This window comes from Colius striatus, chromosome 4 (assembly GCF_028858725.1).
Source record: "Colius striatus isolate bColStr4 chromosome 4, bColStr4.1.hap1, whole genome shotgun sequence".
Taxonomy (NCBI): domain Eukaryota; kingdom Metazoa; phylum Chordata; class Aves; order Coliiformes; family Coliidae; genus Colius; species Colius striatus.
The window spans coordinates 53,225,818-53,249,965 of record NC_084762.1 but is presented as its reverse complement, the minus strand read 5'-3'; the positions used below and the strand labels follow the sequence as shown (position 1 = coordinate 53,249,965).

Sequence of the window (24,148 nt, the reverse complement as noted above, 5' to 3'; positions counted from 1 at the left end):
ATCTTCTCAAGTGGTGTCAAGTACAGTAGTTTCAAAAATGTCTTACAGTTAGTAGCTTCAAGATGTAACTTCATACTTTTATTTCTTTTCTTTTTTGGTTCAAAGGTAAAAATGCCCTTTTGTCTACAGGACATAGTGGAGCACTCGTTGTTCACAGCTCCTTTTGCTGAATTGAACCAACGTGATGACAGCAACCTGAGGTTGCAATATTTACAAGGTCTATCTACAGTAATTGCCAAGAACCAATAGGGATGGGAGAAGATGACTGAAAGTAAAGTCGGACACACTTATGGTAAATTATGATGCAACAATTTGGCTCATGCATATAAGAAAATACATATTATATCACAACAAAGGCCACACACCTTTTTTATGCAGTTTAGTTAACATTACTACTTACAGACAACCCATTCTCCACCTTCGCTTTGGACATTCAAGGACCCTATACATCTTCACATCCCTGTCTCCCGATTCCAAACCACTGGTTTCCCTCCAGTGACAGTAAAACCACCCAAAGTTTTGAGCGCTGTGGTGGGCCATTGGTACTTAAGAAAAGGCCCATGCCAGGGACCCCTTCTGTAACTCTGTTTTAATGACCACAGACCACAACCAAAATACTATTCAACAAGCAGACAAAGACTAGCTGGACAAAAATGCAGCCAGACTAACAGTTGGAAAATGCTTAAAATAGATATTTAGAAAGCCAAGTACGAGGTGCTCTGTCTCAGAACTCCAGAGCATAAGGGACCCAGAACTCTGCTGGGGATCACTTTGTTGACACTAGCCCAAGAGATAAGTGCTTGATCCATCAGCTTTTTTCCTTCATCCTAGTCCAGAAGCCCTTGCAATAGATTTATTCTATTGCATCTATTTTAAGCATAGCAATAATGAGCACGCAGACATCAAGATGATGGGAGAGATCTATTACTCTGGGTACAATTAAACATGACATGGGTTGAGTTAGTCAGCCATTGCTTCTAGCTGTGTTCTAGCTTGTTTTATCTCTGTTCAGGAAATGATTGCCTGACAGTAACACCTACAGCTTCACTGGAGTAGCTTTAAACATGGAGTGCTAGGCACTAGTGGAGGCTCACCCATTCCTGAGAGGAGGTTGGAGGAGGGGGCATCGGAGGATATGGTTCCTACTTTGCCAGGACAGCAACACATCCCTGGAGCAAAGACAAGTGATTGCAAAACCGAAAAGCTCACATGAAGATATCTGGATGCCTTAGTATGCATTTGGATGTCTGAGACCAAGCCCAGATATGCAAGGAGATGTGGGCAAGAAATCTGTGTATGCAATAATACAATATGAAAGTGAAAAATGGCAGCAGCTCTTTCATACAGATACTCATTCCCTAACACACAGTGCTCAGGGCAACAGCCACGAGCCTGGTGAGTGCATGCAAACAAGTGGGCTTACTGGGTTGAGCTACATAGCAATGTCATGTAAATACAGCAGCGCACATCCGTGTCACCTTGAGGGCGAGGACAGACACACCATGTTAACCTGCTTTAGATGGCCATCTCATCACGTGCTGGAAGCAAACTGTGCTGGCATGAAATATCTGTATGAAATGCTACCATTTTCAGGGCTGGTAGACAGTGTCACTTCAGGTCAGACAGATACTGGAAGCCATAACAGTGTATTAGGGCAGTAAAAATGACACCAGCGCAGGGGGCTGTTGCGAGCTAACAGGCTGCGCACCTCAGGAGGGCTGTGCGACCAGTGTGTGGCACTGGGCTGTGTCACTACCAGGCTTCTACCTGGCTCGTCCTGGTCTGGCTCTAGTGTCTCTGCATGGCAGTGCTCTGTGCCACACAGGTGTTGTCCTTATTTCCAAGCAATACACTGTGGGGAGGATGTTACAGCGAGCAGGTGTCAGTCCCCGCTCAGGAGTATCTGTAGGTTTGTAGTCACAGCAGAGCAAACATTTTTTAGCTAGCAGGCTCACTGCCTAATCCAAAACGGCCAGATAAGTCCCCTTTCTCCTGAAATGCCTCTATGCTTGAAAAATACGAAACTGGGCAGAACTCCAATTCTGTAACTGTACGCTTGTCCTTTCTTGTGCTTTTCACTGACAGCTATTTCTCCATCCAGCTCCAAAAGAGTCTTACTACACATTTCCAAGAGTGCATGCAGAACATCTGGTGGCTGGCTAAGGCAATACACATTCGGAAATAAAAAGGAAACGGTTGCAAGCGCACTTTAAGCCTGTACATTTAAAGCTGAAGGCCTCGAAAATAACATGATGGGGGAGGGGGGGCGTGGAAGGGGAGGAGGAGGAGGAGGAGGAGGGGCAGAGAGATGGAAAGAGCTGGTTTGTTGAACACATGCTTACTAAAGCTAAAACATCAATGAAACAATACCATGGAGGATTATACGTAACATCAGTCAGTTCAGGGATCTTATGGCACCTGTGGTTTATAAACAGCTTTAGCAACGAGTATTTCAAAACATAGTTCACAGTTTTAAGAAGATCTGTGCTGATTTAAAAACTAGATTCTATATCATTTGAATGTCACCTTTTGTATATGATATCTATTTGGAAAAAAAATATTTACACTAACTTCTATGGCTGATTTGTTAGATTATTTTGAAAGACACATTCCTAAGTTACACTTTAGCCCTAAATTAGAGAAGGTTTAATTATTATTATTAATTATATTATTATTATTTTAGTACATTTTGTATAAGTCTTAATTTAAAGACTTGCAAACAAATTGCAAATATAGTCTGGTACTTTGTTTTTTTGGGCTGCTAGATATATACACTCAGGAGTTTAATCATTCAGTGTTAAATGCATAATTGTAGCTTTTTATTTCTTCTGTGGAAAAAAAATGTACAGTGTATAGTAAACTGATCTACTAAAATCTCAAAGTATTCAGAAATCAAATTTCTATCTATAAACAGTATTGTCATTGTAAACTGAACAGGTTCAATATCATGTGCAAAGGGTCTAGGTGAGTTATTGATACTGCCATCCTTTGTAACAGCAGTATGTATGTCAGTCTGTTTTCTTCACCAGTAATGAGCCATGTTACAGAAGATGTAGCTAATATAAGTCAGCTTTAAACAAAAGTCTTGTTGTCAAAAACACACACCTACAAACTACAACTCTTAGAACAAAAGTACAGTGCTACAATCCTCAGAACTTAGTTATGTGATTTTTTTTTGTCAAGAGACGCTGCACCTCTTGGTTCCACTCTTCTGTGAAGTTTGCAGCCGAGTTTTCTTCATCGTCTGTCCGAAAGCAGCTCTCCTCATCATCAGTTCTTACATAGCTTTCGTTGTCCGTTTGACTGCAGCTTGCCTGTTGAGATATATTTTGGGAAGGTTTTAAAAAGTGCTGGTTGAAGATACTGCACACATGCAGACAGAGAGGTGAAGTCTCTGCCTACTGCTTTATTGAGAGAAGGAAGAGGTGGCCAGTTCCTGTGGTTATTCCCTAATAAAGTTAAAAATGTGAAAAAGCCGTTCTGCCTAGCTAAGTCATAGGTATCTATGTTGCAAACAGAAGCTTACAGGGAAGTTGGAAATTCTTCTTACCAGGGGTGAGAAGACTTACTGCCTGCTCTGCCTTGGGACTCTGGTATAGCTCAGTCTGCACTGATACAAATTTGCATATGTTCTCAGTTTCCCTTACATTTTACCCTTCCGAGTCGCTCTGTAAACAGATTATTGGTAGCAAAACCATGGATTATTCCCCTTTTGAACAATGTTGGGCCACTGTTCATCACGAGCCTCTCCTCACAGGTGTTATGTCTCACCCTTGGCTAACATGCCTGGCCATGTTTTACTGTATCTAAAAAAGAAACATGTTACTCTGAGGATGCCTCTGGATGCCACAACTCATCAACTACCTAATCCGGTGGTTCAGCGCTTTCTCCTTGGTGCTCCTTCATATCCTGAAACATCAGTTAGGTATCTTAAATTCCTAAATCATAGAATGGTAGGGGTTGGAAGGGACCTTTAGAGATCATCTACTCCAATCCTCCTGCAGAAGTAGGTCAATCTTGATTAGGTTACTCAGGAATATGTCCAGGTGGGTTTTGAACACCTCCAGAGAAGGAGACTCCACACCCTCCCTGGGCAGCCTGTGCCAGGGCTCCCTCACCTCAACACCGAAAGAGTTTTTCCTTATGTTTAAATGGAACTTTCTGTGTTCCACTTTCTTTCTATTACCCCTTGTCCTGTCACTGGATACAATAGAAAAAAGTGATGCCCCAACCTCCTGACACATATCGGAGGTATCAAAGTTTTAACTGGTAATGGAAAACACCTGATAGATAACAGCTGCTCTTCCTCAGAACTATGTCAGGATCTACAGTCAGGTAATACTGCAGACTTCTGCTTTTTGCATATTTATCATAAAGGCACTGTTAACACACTTGACCCTTCTAAATTTAAGGAGCTCCTCCTTTTTCTCTGTACTGCCTCAGGCAGAAAACCAACTTGTATTGCATGAGATCTGACAATAACAGCAAAAAAGAATAAATCCTACTGACATAGGTGATGTTTTACTCATAAAGCTATCTGACAAGACATGAAATGCAAATTGCTACAGCAAAAAACCAAGTTAAATAAAAGCTGATAAATGAAGAAAGGTCAGGTAGCCTAGCTTGCTGCTTCTCCTTCCTGACACCATTTGATTGTATTAATTATTCAATCACAAATGCTTCCATCCAATTCCTTAATATCCAAGCATCTCAAATGGTATGATCTTAATTTAGTATCTTCTTGTGTCAGGCAGTTCTAAAAGACCTAGCATTAACACTTTGTTGATAAATAGAAAGGAAACCTGCCCTGAAAGTCTAATGAGGGGTTCATAAAAGATTTCTGAGATACATTTTAAATGAGCACTCTTATAAAAACCAGACGTGCGTCTCTACCACTCAAGTCTGCAAACTAACTTTGAAATCTTAGGAAAGGAATATTTTACTCTTCACAATTCAGTAAAAAAACCACAAATTAAAGGCATGGAAGAGGTCAGAGACTGATTTTTATTGAATCAGTTTCAGGGTTATGTAAATAATATTTCTTGATGGTATTACTGTGATCATGAGAGCAAAACAAGACTGCTTTGTAAAACAATGTAGATTGTTTTAGACATTAAGATGCATTGGTAGTGCTGCTAAGTATTTGGGTTTCCTTCAAATTTTTTTGACAGATTATTTCTCTTGGATGGAGTGTGGAGAGGGTTATTCCAAATTTTGTCAAGTCCTCTCTCTGTTCCCCAGACAGCATTAGTATAGAGAGACTTTCATGCAGGAAATAATGAATACTGATGAACCTCAGAGCTTTAGATTCATTTCAGCATTTTGGAAATGACAGAATTCATTCCAAGCTAACACTCATATGATTTGTCATGTTATAAAATTGTTTCTTGACCTTTTCTGTAACTCAAGTCTCAGGTTTTTTTCTGCTACTTATCATTCAGTGATTTTAAAAACCCAACCCTGTCACTTGTGTAATTTTAGAATTAAATTCACAAAACTAAAACTGCTTCTTCCCAGTTAACTCCGTTACAGTTCTTTTACAGCTTTTTCACGCCTACATGCTAAGAAGAGGAGGACTTAAGAAGAAAAATAAGGAGGAAGGCCAAAATATAGCTGAGTGAATGTAGGAGACATTTTTTAAAAATAGCATGCTGTCAACCTGCTGTTATTTTCCAATGGAATGGTCCAAATAATGCTGTTTTTAATGTATTTGTTCAGAAAAACAAGAGGTTTGTTGTGTTAGTAGAGTATGACTTATGGATGTGAGCAGTTTGTCTACTGCCTGTATCCAGCTTTTTCACCACTGCATCACTGACTTATAAGGAAGGGGCTTGCTTCTTGCTTAGAAGAAACTAGGCTTGCTGAGCCTAGGGCAGAAGTGTGAGGGAGGATCAGTTTGCAACTATTTGAGGGATAGTTACATGATAACAAAGCCAAAATTTTCCTAGCAGTGCTGAAGCACACAAAAAGGATAAATTGCATTTTGGGAGTTCAGGTTGGACATTAGGAAAAAATAAAAGCCATGCAGAGGGTGGCACTACACTAAGGGGAAGAATGCCCAGAGAGGTGGTGAAATTTCCCACTGTGGAGGTTTTAAAGCCTTTGCTAGAGAAAGCCATAGATTACATGGTCCCATCTGTGTCAAGTGGGAGACTAGACCAAATGACTTCCTGAGGATCCAATCAATCAATGCATCAACACCTTCGTCATTTCCAGAGTTCCTAGTTTGAAGCCCACGTGAGAAATGAATGGCAGTGCATGAGCTTCAAGTGCTGCCAGTCAGCTCTGAGTAGCAGTGTTTGTTGTCCTACAGTCAAAGAAAGTCTAGGGCACAGTTGACAAATGCAACCTCAGGCAGCAGGCACAGCAAATCTGAAACCCACACATTCATTAACCTTGAGCTATTAATCTGATTTGAACCTTTGTCTATGGAGCCAGTGTCCCCTCTTTCCCAAACAGTACAGGGCTGGGTCCAAGTGGCAAAGGGCTGAAAATGTCAATGGCCACTGAAAGACATGCTAGTCTTAACATTTTATTTTCTTCCCAGAAAAAGACAGGGATGCAGGGCAGCTGTGTCTTCACAGCACTTAAAACAATCTGCCTATGCCCTTTGGTTTAACCCATAACCCTTCTCACACCAGCATACCGGGTGGACTAGACCGACCACACTGCCTCCTTTGGCCCCATGGGTATTATCATCTTACTCTTGGCAACATTCTTAATTCCTGCTGGTAAACATGCAAACAGAGTTTGGAGAAAAAGTAAAAGATGAGAAAAACACCAAATGTTACTCAGTAAGATTTCTGTCCTATTCAACATTCAAGTTGAATAAATAATAACCTTTTGGTAATGCATTGATATAAAGAAGTTTAGGGGATGCGCGGTTTCTGTGTTTGATAAATTTTCACCTCTTTTCATATACACCATTCAGTCACTTTTTTTCAACATACACCACTCAGTAACTTCTTTCTTGTGAGAGTGAGGGAGTCCTGGGACAGGCTGCCTAGGGAGGTTGAGGAGTCTCCTTCTCCTGAGGTTTTCAAAGCCTGCCTGGATGTGTTTCTGTGTGACCTGATTGAGGTGAACCTGCTTTAGTAGGGGGGCTGGATTAGAGGTCCCTACCACCCCCTATCAGTCTGTGATTCTATGATTAACTTTTACTCATTCGGTTCCCATGTAGGCCCATTTCCTGGACTTCCCACTACTCTCCTTTAGAGAATCATTATGATTGGAAAAGATCTTTAAGATATCAGATCCAATCACTAACCTCACACTGCCAAGCCTGTCACTAAACTAAACCATATCCCTCAGCACCTCAGCTACGCATTTTTTTAGTATCTCCAGGGATGGTGACTCCACCGCCTCCCTGAGCAGACAGTTTCAATGCTTAATAATCTCTCAGTGAAAAAGTTCTTAATGTCCAATCTAAACCTCCCCTGCTGCAACTTGAGACCATTTCCTTATGTCCTATCATTCATTACTACAGAGAAGAGATCGATCCCCACCAACTCCCCTTCAGGTAGTTGTAGAGAGTGACCATATCTTCTCTCAGCCTCCTCCAGGCTGAACAACCCCAGTTGCCTCAGCCACTCCTCATAAGACTTGTTCTCTAGACTCTTCACCAGCTTTGCTGCTCGTCACTAGACATGCTCCAGCACCTCAATGTCCTTCTTGTAGTGAGTGGCCCAGAACTGAACACAGTATTTGAGATGCAGCCTCACCAGCACCAAGTACAGGGGGACAATCAATTCCTCAGTCCTGCTAATCACACTATTTCTGATAATAGCCAGGATGCCATTGTCTGGTCCAATCGACTTGCGTGTGTCAAGGTAGAGCATCAGGTCACCCACCACCTCCCCTTGCACTAAGGTGGCTTCAGTCTGTCCCATGTCCCTGTCTTCTGGCTCTGGTGGATGAGTGCTCAAAGAAGATATGTTTTAGTATTGAAGACTGAAGCAAAGAAGGCATTAAGTACCTCAGCCTTTTCCTCATCCTTACTCACTAGGTTTCCCCGTTCATCCATTAAAGGGTGAAGATTCCCCTTAGGCCTCCTTTTGTTGCTAATATATTTATAGAAACATTTATTACTATCTTTTACAGTAGTGGCCAGCTTAACTTCTAGTTGAGCCTTGGCCCTTCTAATTTTCTCCAAAAATGGCCTCACTACAGTCTTGTAGTTCTCCTGGGGTGCCTGCCCTTTGCTCTAGAGGTCACTCTTTTTCCTCCAGAGCTCCAGCTGAGCTAAGAGCATACAGAGGCCAAAGATTTAGCTCTAAGCCACGTGGTTACCATTGTTCTCTCATTGTACTTCTGCTCATCCTCCCTGTGTGAACTGCTGTGCCAGGCCCTGTTTGCCATGCTCCTGGTCGATCGCACTCCCTGGGGACCATTTAAACCCCCTGTGGTCACTTCAGCTTCACCTCCCGGCAGGACCACTGCCCCACAAGAGCTGCTGGCCCCTGACAGGTCTCTTTGCTGCTCCTCTGCTTTCCCTGCTCTGGGAAACCCTTGCTTTTGCAATAGAAAATATTGCCTCCGGATGCCCAAAGCCCCAGATGCCACAATTTGTGTGATAAGGTTTAGAGCAAGTGAAAGGCTTTGGAGTGGGAATAGAACTGAGTCTTCAGCTGAAATTATTACATGTTTATGTCAACAGAGACAACATGTGATCACAGTTGAAAAATCAAGAACAAAACCTCTGATAAAGGTTCCCCCCAGTACTCCATATCAAGTGGATGCTTTAGGTCTGATTTTTGTTAGCTTTTCATCCCTTCTTTTCTGTTACAATAATACGGATAAATGAATTAGTAGGACGAGAGAGGTTCTTCTCCTCCTCCACTCTGCGCTCGTGAGACTGCATCTGGAATACTGTGTCCAGTTCTGGGCCCCTCAGCTCAAGAAAGACAGAGAGCTGCTGGAGAGAGTTCAATGTGGGGCCACCAAGATGATGAAGGGAGTGAAGCATTTCCCTTATGATGAAAGGCTGAGGGAGCTGCGGCTCTTCAGCTTGGAGGAGGTTGAGGGGTGACCTCATCAATGTTTACAAATATATAAAGGGTGGGTGTCAGAAGGATGGAGTCAGGCTCTTCTCAGTGATGTCCAATGATAAGACAAGGGGCAATCGGTATAAGCTGGAACATAAGAGGTTCCAAAGAAATACAAGGATGAACTTCACTGAGGGTGATGGAACACTGAAACAAGCTGCCCAGATGGGTGTGGAGTCTCCTTCTCTGGGGACATTCAAACCCCACCTGGACAAGTTCCTGTGTGACCTACTCTAGGTGGTCCTGCTCTGGCAGGAGGGTTGGACTAGATGATCTTTTGAGGTCCTTCTTCCCTTGAGATTCTGTGAATTAGACACAACCAACTAAACTATTGCTATGCCAGCACTAAGAAAAAAATACTTTAGAAAACCTAGGAAATGGTAGGTCTCATGGGAACATGTCCATTGCACAAGTTGATGTCTCTTCATTGAACTTTTTAACCACTTTCAGAGATGGAGGCTTTCTTCTCCTGACGGCTATTCTTCATAAAAAAGAAACCGCTCTCAAGGTGATGAAGGCAAAATAATGTCAAGGTTGCATGTTCACCTAATTTCAAGATTTGCCTAGAGCTTGCTGAGAATAAGTTCAAATTCACTCTGTAATAAAATAAGTGGTATTAGAGTACATTTATTGTAACAAGTGAACTGAAAATATCATTAAATGGCCATCAGTGGCAATATCATTCGTAAGAAGCTATAATACACTGATTTAATCTTTCCCACCTTTTTTAAAAATAAACACAAATGTAATACTGTTGCAAGACAAGAAAGTCTGTTAGCTTTCTACCTCACATGGCCATCTAGGTAATGTAATACCGACTGTATTTGTATCATCACTGATTGAATAACATTACCTTAGAAGCAAAAGTCTTGATGCATTTGTTAAGCTGCAAGCAAGAACTGAACATAAACAGCAAAAGCACTTCAGATGTTGCAACTGACATGAACAATTTTGGATTTAATTTTCCAAGTCTATGAAATACTAGAATCAAGTAAAATATGTTAGAGACTTCAATCGTCCACATTCACACCAAAAAATGAATCCTGGGAAGACTAAGGCACGCTTACCATGTGCAGATGCACTTCTCACAGTGTATCATAGCACAGTTTGTTTCTGTAGATACAGGTCAAGTGCTATGTTCCCTGATTTTTGTTGCTAATTTCTATAGGGCCAGGCTTTTATAACTGCTGAGAATGTTCCAGTCTTTGGTACTGGCTGAAGTGCTCCCCTGGGAACTAAAGAGTTTAATTACAGAATTAACCAGAGCACAGTGCTTCAAAATATTTCTTTTTGACAGGGTTTCAAAAGGCTTCAAAAGCATCCAGGAGATGAGGTAGTAGCTCAGCCTTGGGTATCTGCTTATTTGAGATGGGATACATATTTTCAAGAACTCTAGGCTGTATGGCAGTATGCGTGTCCCCACATCACTATGGTAAGATTCCTTCCTAACAAAAGAGGAAACCTTAAATGGGTTTGAAAAAGTCTGAGCTTTATCATTCTAATGAGAATGATTTTTTTTTCCACTTAATATTGCAACTCTTTTATCTGAATGCTACTACCTTTTGAAGTCACAGTTATTAATAATGGTAACTAAATTCAGTTATACATAACATTTCCACTACACACATAGTTATACACTCATACATTGTTGAAAGATCTAGTTTCCTTTTCATATGACCCAATCTACGTCTGACAACTGCAACAAGACATAAGAATAAAACTTATTTTTCTTGCTGTCAATGTTTATGAAACTCTACATGGCTCATGTTTTTAACAAAGCCACTGAGAAAATGAATGTAACCTGAGGGGCAATGTTGCATAAATTTTTATGAGCAGTTATTTGGTGTTTATAGCACTCCGGGTACTGCTGCTAATTTGTTTTTCACATCCACTTATTCTGCTTTAGCTGCCAGAGACACTGACAGATGCTTCAGAAATACCTAACAGCTTTTAACACTGAAGACTGGCAGCTGCTTTCACAAGGTCCACATTTTAACATCCAGATTCTACTGTCATCAGAAGTTGCAAACTCCTTGAACCAGTGTCAAACTGCTATCAAAACTGGCTTATAAATAAGAAGGTGTAGCATAAAACGACATACAAAATCTAGCAACATGAATTCCTGCTAAAGTTGTCATAGGTTTGTTCACTGGTTTTGCTTATCTGAACATGACCCTGCTCCCAACTTGAAGCGCACATTTGATAGTTGACATTTGATTGCCTTTACTTCTGGTTTTGAGGAAGAGACTTTGTTTGCAGACCAGAGCCAGACCTCTATTTTGATTTCTCCTCCCTTTCGGCCCCTATTTACCTCAAGATTCAGTGGCACAGTAGGATGGACAGCACTGCCTCACTGTCATCTTCACAGGCAAGGCACTGCACTCTCCTAGGAAGTCGGAAATGCAGAGTCCGCACTTTCACATATGGCAAGAAGGAAATGTATGGTCTCCCACTTCCCAGGCAAATGTTCAGAATAACAGGCTACTTCATAAAAAACAGCCATTGTCTGTGTTCCTGAAGAAAAACCCAGTTGCTGAACTTGGCATTAAACTCAGTGCTGCAACTGTGAGGTTGGCATGTGTAAGGAACATGACCTGAATGTGGGCCAGCACGGAATTTATAGACGTTCTTGCCTTATCTCTGAACTGCCAGACTCTAGCTAGTATCTGAGTACCTCACACTTTGGATTGGGGTATTTTAAACTTCCACAGCACATCTGAGGACACCTCTGTGGTTAAGTAGCTGGTGTCTTGCTTGCTTTAATGTTTGCCTAACTCCTGTTTCCCACACTACAATACATGTTCCAGTCTCAACAGAAATTAGTTATTTCAGTTACCCTAGGAAGACTAAAACAGGGTAAGGAATTGAACTCAGGTCTCCTGAAATGTAATCTGATTCCTTATCTTCTAGACAAGGTTTCTGCTTGCTGGTAATATATTTGTTGTCATCCCCAGGGACAAAAAGCCCATGTTCTCACTTTCATCATCAACAAAGGAGGAAGGTAAAGAGGATGGTGGACTCCTCAGGACTAGGATCACATTTCAAAACATTAGAAATGGTTTAGAGAGATTCATAGGTATCCTAATGTGGGTTAAAAGAAGAAAGAAACAGCATCCTCACATACACTCAGACAGCAACTAAAATACACATGATGAGTATTAATTCTAAGCATTCTTCTAAATTATAGTGATACTTACTTGAGAGGAGAGAGAGAGGATATTGCACTCAACTTTGCAAACTGACCTGTAGGTAACAAAGGATAGAAAACAAGAAGATGACAAATTAAGCCAGTGAGCAGCCAGGCAGTGTATTATTCTGAAGCAAGCCATGCATAAGCCTAGAAATAAAAGGAGCCACAATGAATCCAGAAAAATTAACCCAAAGTGTCTTACACAACACGTCCAGCAAAAGACTGTAACAAGAACATAACTGGTAGCCGACGTGGGAGGATAGCACTGTTAGCATTTACACTTGTGCACTAAGTGTATTTTTTTCTGGAACAGATACTTGTTATTTCAACATGCTTCAAAAAAGAAAAAAAAAAAAAAAGAGAGAGAAAATAGCCTCTTTTGAGGTTCCCTGTCCCAGATTTCCTTGTGTATCTTGGGTTTTCTACTAATTTAGAGTTTAGCTGGAAAATCTTGCTCGGAGACAAGGTGACATGAAATAACAAGAGTGGGTTTTGACCAACCATCTTCCATGTTACACTACTTCAACATGTTTTTCTAAATGACAAATGTGTCACTTTTACACAAAGTGAGACATTTAATAACACAGAAATGGCTACCTTATTGTTGCTGAGGTTACCATTCTGTAACCCCCAGCGGGAGTTCCTCCTCGCAGATTTTTTTCAGCTGACAATTGTGTTATGATAGCTACAGCCACCAGCTTTTTCTTTTTTTTTTTCCTATCAAGGTGACTGCAGTGTACACATGAGTACAAATAGTAAAATAGTTTGTAATAAATTCCAATGGTTTGATGCAAAATAAGAATAGTTGACCTGGCCACTGCTCAATAGGATACCCTAGACCAATTCCCAATTTGCCATTGTTTTTGCAAGTAGAAAGTTGTGTCTTTATCTTTGGAGGTTATTCAGTAATATTAGCAGAATAACGAACAGAACAGCAAAATACCACAAATTAACTGCAAAGCGCAGACAACACAGCAAAGTCAAAGCACACGTCTCAGGACTAATACATGACGCTATCCAACAAACTCCTAATTATCCTAGTAGTCCCTACTAACTTAATACCTTGTTTACTTTGAACCTGTTTCCTAATTGAAAATGCATCAGCAATACTGAGAAAGACTTCTCATGTGTTGCATGCTTTGAGTCTGTGGTTAAAAGCTAAAAATAATTTCTACTTGCAAGTCACTACTGTCAAATCATTGCCTGATAGGAGTCAACAATCTCACAGACAGTAAAGTACATCAGCAAATTTCTTTCTGAAAAGTGCTATTAAACAGAACTCATCTAGAACGAGGCCTTTCTGTTCCCTCAATGAATATGTTTGTGAGAGAAAAAAGCATTTGTCTTTTTCTGGTCTTTTTTTCCCCCAGCAGACACAAATTGTGTAAACCAATGGGGAGCAACGTTCGCCTGGATGTAGTCTTGGCTGACCTAAATTCAAAAGGAGTTTTATTCTGACATTGATAGGGAGAAGACTTCCTCCCCTTCTTCTGGGAATATTGTTGGAAGACAGTAGAGAAGCTCTCTTTTGAAACAGCGAATTCTATTGAGTGACTTGTGTAACTTCTGCTGCACAATGGATGCCCTTATTTTTGCAGTGCACACACGTATTCAGTTTTTTTTTCTGCATGTACAAAAATCCCATTGTAACTTGTGAAACTCATGTAACACTGTTGCCATATATTGCACTTCCATATTGTAAGCAAAGTACAGTCAAATTGTCTATAATTCTTCCTGGAGAAAATGGACATTTTACTAGCAGTAATGTTTATTATTTGATGCTCGACAGCTATCATCATTGAGGTACTCCTTCTTTGTAACTCACAATTACTTTCCATTACATCAGCAGTAGCTGCTCATCCCGTTAAAGGTTGTCATTTCTGGCATTTCCTATCTTGGATAAAAAAAATGTGACAAAAAACCACATCACTCACTGTTGCCTTAGTAGATGGTCTATAACAATTCTCCTCCTGTTGTCATGCCCTTAAAGACCCTTGCAATTAAATAACTTTTGGCAGGCTACAATAGGCATGTGGCACACCTAGGTAAATAACAACAAATTCTGCAATTTTGATGTGAGCCAATGAGCTACAAGACTATTCTAGCAGCTTCACAGAAAAGACCAAAAGAGCAGCCGTTCTTTATTAGATCATGAGCTGGTCAGTCCCAGATTCTTGTCTCCAGAGTGACTGGTGGTGGACGCTAGAGAAAATCTACCAAAAAAACCCACCCCTAGACTTTTAGCTCCCAGCAATTTGTAGTTTAAAGAATTCCCAACCAGAAGGCATTGTTGGACCTCATTACCCTACACTTGATCATTCAGTATCTGTTTAATTCTCTTTTCTTAGCCTACTTATGCTTTTGGTATCTATAGTGGTGAGTTTCAAATTTTAATTGAAAGCTGGGAAAATAGTTATTTTTGCTTGCTTCAGCACTTCTCTCAAATAACTGAACTGAGTGTGCCCTCCTACTGATATGACTGCCAACAGTATAAGAAATAATGACTTTTATATTAGGATGATCCAAGACGGAGTAACTTAAAAACTGGCAATAGTCCACTACACCAGGTAGAAGCGGAGACCATTGCGCAGACAGGACAGGGTTATCTACAGAATTCCAGCTACCCCTGGCAAATTTGCTTTACTCAGACTCTTGAAACAAATGCCCTTTGGAAATGTCCTCAGCTGGTGTTTAATGATAAATCCCCTGCCTTCTCTACACTAGATGCATGTTGAATACTTGGTCCTCTGGGATGCAATTCATTTCAGACTATTTCCTCTCCTTCCAGATTCTGGCAATGACAATAACACACAGACTGTGCTTGGGACTCCGGTTCACACTGGAGAAAACATTATAAATGTTTTTTGCTACTGGAGGGAAACAAAGAAAAAGTTAAATACAGTAAGAACTCAGCTTGACAGCGGTAACCAGCCCCTACAGTATGGGGTATGGGGTCTAAGTGACTTGGCAGGCACTGGCAGAGAACAAGCTCAGAAGGGGTTCTGTCCCACGTGGCGCTCTGATAAGCTTAAGGACTACTGTTGTGTGCCTCAACCAGTGTGGTCTTCCTGGATACACACAAAGGGTAGACGTGTGCATGTCTGTGGAAGGGAACAATCGCAGTTTTTGAGATCTGAGTGGCTGCTCTAGTAATTGAGAAGAGATCATACCCCAGGGCCCAGGACAGGTTAAAAAGGGCACTATGTAGCTACAGCACATTATTGTTTCTCACATAGGGAGATACATGCGCAGCTGGTGTCCTTCTCCCACCTGGTATGCCTCATCCTGCAGCTTCTGCTTCAGGTACTCCTCCATCTTCAGTTCATTTTCCAGCTGACGGACAGAGTCATTCTCATAATTTTCATCATCTGCTCTGACGTATGGGTCTCCATCTTCTGTAACCCTAAAGACAATTATTAATAAATAGCCTCCTGAGATGAATGACATTCAGAATCAATAAAATTTCCCTTTATTGTAAGCTATGAGGAGACCGGGATACTTTTAGCCTAACCACACGCTCCATTGGTTAGTGTATTCCTGGCACTGGAAAAGACTTCTGCTATTTCCAGTGGTTTGGCATTGATGAAGTAGACCAAAGGCCATATTCTGCTGAAGGCATTTTGGGGCTACAGGCCTACAGAAATAAGCTACAAAAGTTCTCAATAACTCAATGCAAAGAAGTTGAGCTAAAAATAGCCAAAAACATGTCTACTGTCTTTGATATGAAGGTTCAGGTTCTAAAAAGAAATCAGTTTGTTATCAATTAAGTTGGTCAATAAAGTGCAATATATCTTTTCCAGTTAAAAACTTCTCTTTTTCCAGAGGTCTCCAACAGGCTCCTCAGTCTGGATAAACAAGGGCTAATTGACAAAAGCCGGAACACAAAAAGTTCCACTTAAATCTAAGGAAAAACTGCATTACTGGAAGGGTGAGGGAGCCCTGGCACAGGCTGCCCAGGGAGGGTGTGGGGTCTCCTGCTCTGGAGGACTTCAAAACCTGCCTGGACACGTTCCTGTGTGACCTGATCTAGGTGGACCTACTTTAGCAGAGGAAAAAGAAATATTAGGGGCTGCACATCATTTTCAACAGCAAAAGAATGTGATGAAGGCATCAAAGGGAGTAGGTACCCACATGTCACTGCGGACGGAGCCGGTGGCAGCGGCACTGTGGAGGTAGCCCGGCTTCCGGGCATGGATCTGTGCCAGGAAGGCCTTCTCAGATGTTGGTGATGGAACAAGGTCATCAAAATGAGCGCGTCCAAAGTCAGAATCCACGTTGCTTTCTGTCTCGCTGCCCACTTCTGTGAAGCAAAAGGTGACACATGGTTCCATTTAACTTTCACAAGAGTCAGTACCCCTCTGTACGTGTTCCCGTGTGACCTGATTAATGTGAGTCTGCTTTAGCAGAGGGGTTGGACTAGATGATCTCTAGAGGTCTCTTCCAACCTCCACCATTCTGTGATTTCTCTAAGTCTTTCTACACCCTTCCAACTTAGAATGCCACCTCAGAGAAAATAACAGCATATTACTCTACATATATGTGCAGATTATTTCCTTCACATGGTGGTACAGAATAGCGAACCTTTTGCATATTTTGGTGATTAGGTAGGATATTTGCATGAGAATACTACAGACTGCATTTTACAACAGGTCGTACACATTCTATACTGAATGAAGTTTCTGAAGAGTGAAATCTCACTCTATGTGGAATCACAAAAAAGTTGGTCAACGTTTCTTCTGTATCCAGCTGCATCTCTACATACTTGCCTTTCAGAACTGCTGTATTCTTTGAGTTGTTATTTAAGGATTTGTTTTCTAAAAGTATAAAAAGCTTTGAAGACACATTAGGCTGCTTTATTTTTTTTGTTGTTGTTGTTGGTTTATATTTTCCTAACTCCCATTTTAAAAAATACATGTGAAATGTCAATGAGATGACTATCCACCCTCATCCGCCCCACTCACCAGAATTTAGTTCTTTTACCAAAGAAGACATGGTGTTGGTAATTGAATCTGCTGCCACCAGCAAATCATTTCTTAAGTTTCGTCTAGCACCTGAAGCAAGAGACAGATAAAACACAGTGTTAATAACCTTCACAAGACATATGTTTTTCTGTTGAAAGCAGTTTTAACTCTGCTGAAAGCTGCCATTGTGATAATTCAGGGTATCAAAGGCCTTACGAGGGACACGTGCAGAAGTGTTCTCTGCAGAATGGCCTTATTTATATACGCTGCATGCAAGAGCAGAAGCCTACCCTCATGCTTCATTTAATTACAATGCCAGAAATGTGGAGATTATTCATTGCCATCAAGCTTGCATTTGTGTGGTGACACCAGCAGACCAGGCCTGGAAGATTAAATCCAGCATGAACTCATTTAAAATGTCTGTGGGGGAGGAGGGAAAAAATGAAGTGTTTTCTTCAAGTTCCCACAGCTCTGTTTAATGACATCATTATTGCCAGGTATTTGTCAGACAATTATGGCAAACGTTGAATGCACCTGACCTCATCAAAATTGATACAGATTTTTCGTCTCCATTCCCTCTCAGTCTCTCTTGTAGCTCAAGGACTTTCTTGTGTATTCCATGATTTACTTTTTTTTAAAAAATAAAAAATAAAGGAATCACTATTGCCTCTCTAAACATCCCTGGGCTGTTTTTAAACTCTTTGTAATAATGGGTCTAGGAAGTGCTTCCTTGCTGAACCTGGCAACGTTCTCTTAAGCATCAATCATGGAAGATTCTTGTGAGCTGCATGAAATATGCCTTCCCTGTGGGTAACGTGTGCTTAACTCCCCCAAATCCCAAACATAGCTCCTATTGTAGCTGAATGATCAATATATCCTACAGAATATTAAAACTTCAAGACTGGTTTATTCACAGCAAGTGACAGGACTTGACTGCTGTAGATTATAAAACTGGCTGAGTGTAAACCAATACGTTTTAAAAAGTTCCCCAAATCCTCAAGAGGATTTAAAAAAAAAAGATTTCCATTAGCAAATGGTTACTGGGATGTAAATTAAGGTAGTTAATCTCTCTCTTAGACACACACAAACACTCAGACAGCCACTCTCTCTCTGAAGTCTTCTCAATTTTCTCTCTCTGAACTATTACAAACAACACAAAAGAGAAAAATAAAAAACAAACAAGAGAAACTCTGCTTTAATGACTAGTCTGCATTATGTATATATAGGCAAATCTGTTTGTGCAGCATAGAGTGGAACCATAAAATCTCGGTCCACTTCCCTGCCCCAAAGTCGTATGTCAAGATGTGACAGAACGGCTGGCTTCAAGTTCTTTGGGTTTGACCTTCCCATCTAGAGAATACGGTAAATAAGGACATAAAGTTAGGTATTTATCAAATGCAGCAATTTTATAATGTGATCTCTTGCCTTTTTATATTGCTTTTTATCTTGAGCAGAACACATTTATATACTTAAAAAGCATTTCCCTCAGGCAGTCTTAGCATTATTATGGATGTTTTAGTGTGGTCACTGAATCATTCCTCTTAGCTCTGGAAGAAACCTCCCTAAAACAGCATAGGGGTTAGTGGTCCATATTTTTGCCTGTCTTGTTTTTTTTTTTTCACATCAGAAAGAAGAAAAATCTGTGTTGCCTGTTTCTCTAGGCACAGAAAATGAGATACTCAGCAACCTGTTATGTTGGGATTAGAAATTATGCCTATGTTCAACACATGAACTGACAAGTCTTTTAATAGAAAGTTCTTGATTGCATTATAGATTCAACTTTGTCTTACAATACACACAGATACACGATTCCCATGAAAATCAAAGAGAAGGACATGAGAGGTCTGAATCAGGTTCCTGGGAACAAACACGCTTCTGCTGTAGTAGAGAAACACCAGAGCTACACTTACATTTGTTTTGTACTTGGGAAACTGGGAAAAAAAAATCAAATACAAGAAGCATAGTGATAAAAATCTTTTAGGAGAGAGTAGATTAGAAAAAGATGGAATATTTCTTCATTTAGAGCAAAACCACTTTCGTTAGTATTCAATACAGTCATTTAAACTGTGGCCTTAGAAATTCAAAACAGTTTAAAAATTGTTATTACTTGACAAAAGAGTGGACAGAGGAGTGAGAAACACGGTGTAGCCTATGGCAGCTTTCTGTAAACACAAAGGAAGGGTTTACCCAGACTTCCAAACTCGATTCCTGTCTAGTGTAGCCAGATCCCTCTCAGAGGTCCAAGGCAAAAGGACAAGGGATAACAGTCACAAATTGCATCAAGGGATATTCTATTCAGGTACGAGGACAAAAAATTTACACAGTAAGCAGCGTCAAGCACTGGAACAGAGGCTGTGGAAAATGCGTACCAGGAGTCATCCAGAATTCAACTGGTTAAGGCCCTGAATGATCAGATCTCACTTTGAAGCCCTCGTTCTTGGAGCAGGAGGACTTGGTGACTTATAAAAGCCTTTTCCATTTGAACTAATTCTATGACTGTGTCATCTGCCTCTGGCACAGTCTTAATTTAAAACTAAACATATTGACAACGTCTTGCTGAGGTCCATAGCAATTCTTCTGCTGCTGCTTAACAGAGCACTGAAAACTAGACTGACCATCTTGCATCAAAATTCCCCACCACAAAATCCATTAATTGGCATCATTGCTCAGTTTCTGCTTACCTGCTCACATTCACAGCAGGCTGATGGCAGACAAAGTTGATTGTCAACGGCAAAACACAGTCGATGCAGGTTTTTTTGTTTTGTTTTGTTTCATTGCATGCAACTCAGATGCTCAGGTTCATTTAGTTAATGGTTAATGTAACCACAAGAAATAACGATTCCTCAAATAGTCTCTGAGTACGTCACACAAGCTAGCAATGACTTACTTTGTGCAAAGGCTTCCTGCACATCTCCTCCCACCCCAGTCAGAGAGTCCTGAGGCGCGTGGGTTGGGGTGGAGCAGGCGGAGGCAGACCTGATGGGCATTGGAATTGGTCGACTGATAGTGTGGCTGGGTGAGGAACGCGGGGAGCCCGCCCCTTGGGTCTGCAAAACAGTCACAAGGGGTTAAACAGGTTTTTGCAAGAGCCCTCATTTGCTGTCCCATCACCAGCTCAGCTTAAAGGCTTCATGCTGTTTGTAGACCAGTTGGGTAACGTTAATTTTACTAAGAGAAATATACTAAAGTCAGCAGTTAGCAGGCAGCAATGCTTTCATGTAGAAAAATGGTAAGTAGGAAAATATGAATCGAGATCTGACTTCCTTTAAGCATGGGAAAATGTCAGGCAGCTAAATTTAAAGAAACCCAAGTTAATAAACACCAAAGCACAGACCTTCTCTCCATTCTCTCCCCTCTCTCATTGCCTGAGCTTCCATGCGTATTTGATAAAACATAACCCATTCAGGCTCTGAGAAGAGGAATGATGCTGGCACTGACGTGCTTTTCAGCCTCACGCCTCAGGGCGAGGGGCTGCAATGGCCCCTTTCACCTGCGTGCTGCAGCAGGAGCTGATGGCAGCCCTGCCCTCCGCCTCCCCACAGGGCAGGAAGAGGGCACACTGCACCTGACCTCTCAGTCACATAAAGGCTGACACCCGCAAGAAATCATACAGCTTCCTGCTTTTTATTCAGAGTTACAGAACTATTTTAAGCCGCTACTAAATCATACGCTAGTAAATTGTCTGCTCTACAGGACATACTCAGGCACTCCCCGAACACTGTGGGGATAGGGTAATATAAATTCCTGCTACAGGTTCAGCTGCTGGAAGTGTAAATGTTTTAACACCAGTCATATAAAATGTCATGCTGTTAGCACCTCGCAGTTAGTATCGCTTAGCTGAAATTCAAGCACACTTCACAAAATAGTCATTTTTACAAATGCAGCTGGGTGAGTAATACCAAGAGACACAGTGACCTTTTCATTCACTCTTTCAAAACCCCTAGGAATGTGTATCCACGTAAGGATAATGAAACACTGGAGCCCACACCAATCTGTATACGGATTCTTGGCATCTACCAAACCCAGTGTTTGGTAGATGCCAAGAATGGAGGTGGCCTGAGTGCTGTTAAAGGGGAACTACAACACGTGCCCCTGTTTGTTTACAGTGAAAAGTAACTTGAGGGCTGGTGTTTCCCTCATCCTGGCTTTATTTTGAGAAATCAGGAGGATTGCATAACTCTTCCCATGGCATTTATTTTGACTCCTGTAGTGGCTGCCACTGCAGTCCTGATATGGTTTGACCAATATGTTCTAGAAAAGACAATAGCAGCCCATTGCAGGACTGCAGCACTGCCCTTGAGATTTTTATAAATTCCTGCCCAGGACCATAAATAATGTATTAGAATACTTAGCTATTTGTTCTTTTCTCCTATCTCCCCTTTCTAAGAGACATTACCAGCAGAAAGACATCAAGGGCAAATTAGGTTTATGAGGAATAAGCACATTACTGATGGGAGAATGGAGGATTTAATACTTGTAATTTCTTTAATGATTAGTTTTAGAACATTTAAATGACGGATGAAAGGGAGGTCGAATACATAAAGGCCAGATGCTCTCCTGTTTCTGGAATCATCTGTACCCACTCCAGCAGAAACACAGACCTCTGCCACTTCAGAGGCAGGGCACAGAGAAACGTCAAGATGTTTCAAAGTCATTGGAGGTCATCGCCCCTGCATGCCAGGCAGAAGATCTGGGATCTACAGCTATTTCCTTTCATGCCCCGATGAGGCACGTTTCATCCCCTGTGAAACAAGTTTACAAAAGAATTCCTGCTTCCCATATCCTTCTCTTGCTTGCCCTTTTTCCTCAGCTCACTTTTGATCTCAGTTCTGGGGAACACCAACTCTGAAAGTGGGAACTTCCAGAGAAGATGATAAAAAAAACTGGACAAAATTTGCTTGCTATAGTCAAGGCACATTCAAGGAATGAACTTCAGAACAGGCATTTTACTTACTAAAAATAAAAGATGCCTGCCAGTACTATGCTGGAATTTTCCCACATGAGAAATGTAAAAGCTGATACACACCAGGGCTTACCCTTGTATCTGCTTTGCAGCTATGACTGAGACTTTATGTTTATGATAAACAGTGCTCTCTTATCCACAGCTTTCAGTGTTGGAACAAACTGTTTGGGAAGCGCAGGGAGATGAAGCACTATGAGTCCCCTGTCCTCCTCTCTTTTTACACAATGTAGGCAGTATCAGACAGAACTGGTAAACAGCAAGTTGAAATAGGAGGATATTAGGGAACACCTGTTTTCAGAGAGGTGAATAATCATACTTTAGTTACCTAGATCCACCTAAGCCCAAGTTTGTGGGACTGGAATGCTATTAGGACTGGATTCCTCCTTAGAGATTATCAGGAGAAATGTGGTTTTCACAGGCTACAACTAACAGTCTAAGACCTGTCACAATAATCAGGAGTGACTTCTTGGTAATCCTTGCAGACAAATTGTTCACTGAATAGCTACTAAACCTCAGCAGTCCCACCAGCTGGGGGCGAAGGTATGTTGAAAGGGCAGCTATTACAGGCAGGTGACTTCAGCTTTTGTTATGCTTGTTTGTAGCTTGCAACGCTCTTGTGCCTTTTAAGAAAAATTCAAAGCATTTTACTTAATCCACCATCCCTAATCAACCTTCTATGGATTTTCAGTTAGCTCTTGCTAGACAGGAAAAGATTTCCCACTATTAAGCGCCATGCACACTTAGGATAAAATGCTCGAACTGAAAACTGGCTTTGGAGGAGCTTTAGCCCATTGCTCCCTCTGCCGAACCCAACTGGGATGGCACATGGGGAAAGCCTGTCTTGCAGCCTCATCGGGTGACACGGTTGTGAAGAACTCATTATCCTTTCTCAGGGAAGGGCAGCGGAGAAATAGAAAGTTCATAAGCATTAGATGAACTGTCAGGCTATTAATTCCAATTGAATTCCTCCAGAAATTAATTTAATCCTGTTTCTCTCAACAGATCATGAAATGGCATAGCATAATGGGGCTCATTTAATGGAAATGGTGAGAGCAATTACTAGCGTCATCACCTCATACTCAGTGAGGCTATAACTCTTGGAAGAAAAAAACGTATCTTATAACAGTCTGAAAATGCTCTTTCACTTATACTGTCCAGTGAACATTTTATATGATAGTGAAACTCTTGTCACACCGGAAACTCCTCTTAATTTTTTTTTTGGTGAATTGAAGATCCTTTAATACTGAAGAATCAAAAACCACAGCACTTACATTGAGGTGATGTTTCACCAAATTTATTGTTTTCGTGCAACAGATTGATGCACTACAAAAATTAGCCAAAATGTTTGTTTTATGAAGAAGAGCATTGCTCTACCACAGACAAAACACGTCAGACTTGTGACTGTACTGCTGCTGATGAAAGCAAGAGCAAGTGTGTTTTGTTAAAATGAAATGTTTTTACCAGACTGTTGTCTGAAAAGTGCTTTTTTTTTTTTTCACTTGATTCATTTCAATGACAAAAAGCTCCAAGCCAACAAACCTTCCAAAATTTACCATTAGTAATATGAACTCTTGCTCTCTAGGTTTCAGAAGCCATTCAGAAACTACACAATTTTCATGAAGACTCATGGGACTGTCAGCATCCGTGCCAATTTTAGATGATGTGCATACAATGCCCTGACTTTTTCTGGATAAAGTGAGATTCCAGACTCATTGCCCTGGTTTAATTTTCACTCTGTTATCACAGAATCACAGAATGGTAGGGGTTGGAAGGGACCCCTAGAGATCATCTAGTCCAATTCTGCTGCTAAAGCAGGTTAACAAGTTACATCTTTCTTAAAGTTCCAAAATTCTCATCACATTTCCAAAATGCTATCTATGATATAAATGTTCTTTAATTCATATTCTAGGTTAGTCTCACTACATTTATGTGGTGGTTTCCATATCTTACGTATTCTTATTTAGAAAAGTGAGAAAAAGATCAAGACTCC

General features: G+C 41.0%; 1 protein-coding gene across 2 annotated transcripts in view; it reads right to left on the bottom strand.

Moving 5' to 3' along the window:
* Positions 1-2,743: 2,743 nt before the first annotated feature.
* Positions 2,744-24,148, bottom strand: part of DTNA (dystrobrevin alpha) — a 189,103-nt gene continuing 167,698 nt past the window's right edge. For both annotated transcript variants that reach the window (XM_061994451.1, XM_061994450.1), the window contains 5 exons: positions 20,083-20,242; positions 17,196-17,285; positions 16,366-16,534; positions 15,505-15,637; positions 2,744-3,314 (listed from right to left, as the gene is read on the bottom strand). In XM_061994451.1, coding sequence (XP_061850435.1) covers positions 3,150-3,314; positions 15,505-15,637; positions 16,366-16,534; positions 17,196-17,285; positions 20,083-20,242 — 717 coding nt within the window. In that variant the 3' untranslated portion in view covers positions 2,744-3,149. The remainder of the gene's footprint in view (positions 3,315-15,504; positions 15,638-16,365; positions 16,535-17,195; positions 17,286-20,082; positions 20,243-24,148) is intronic.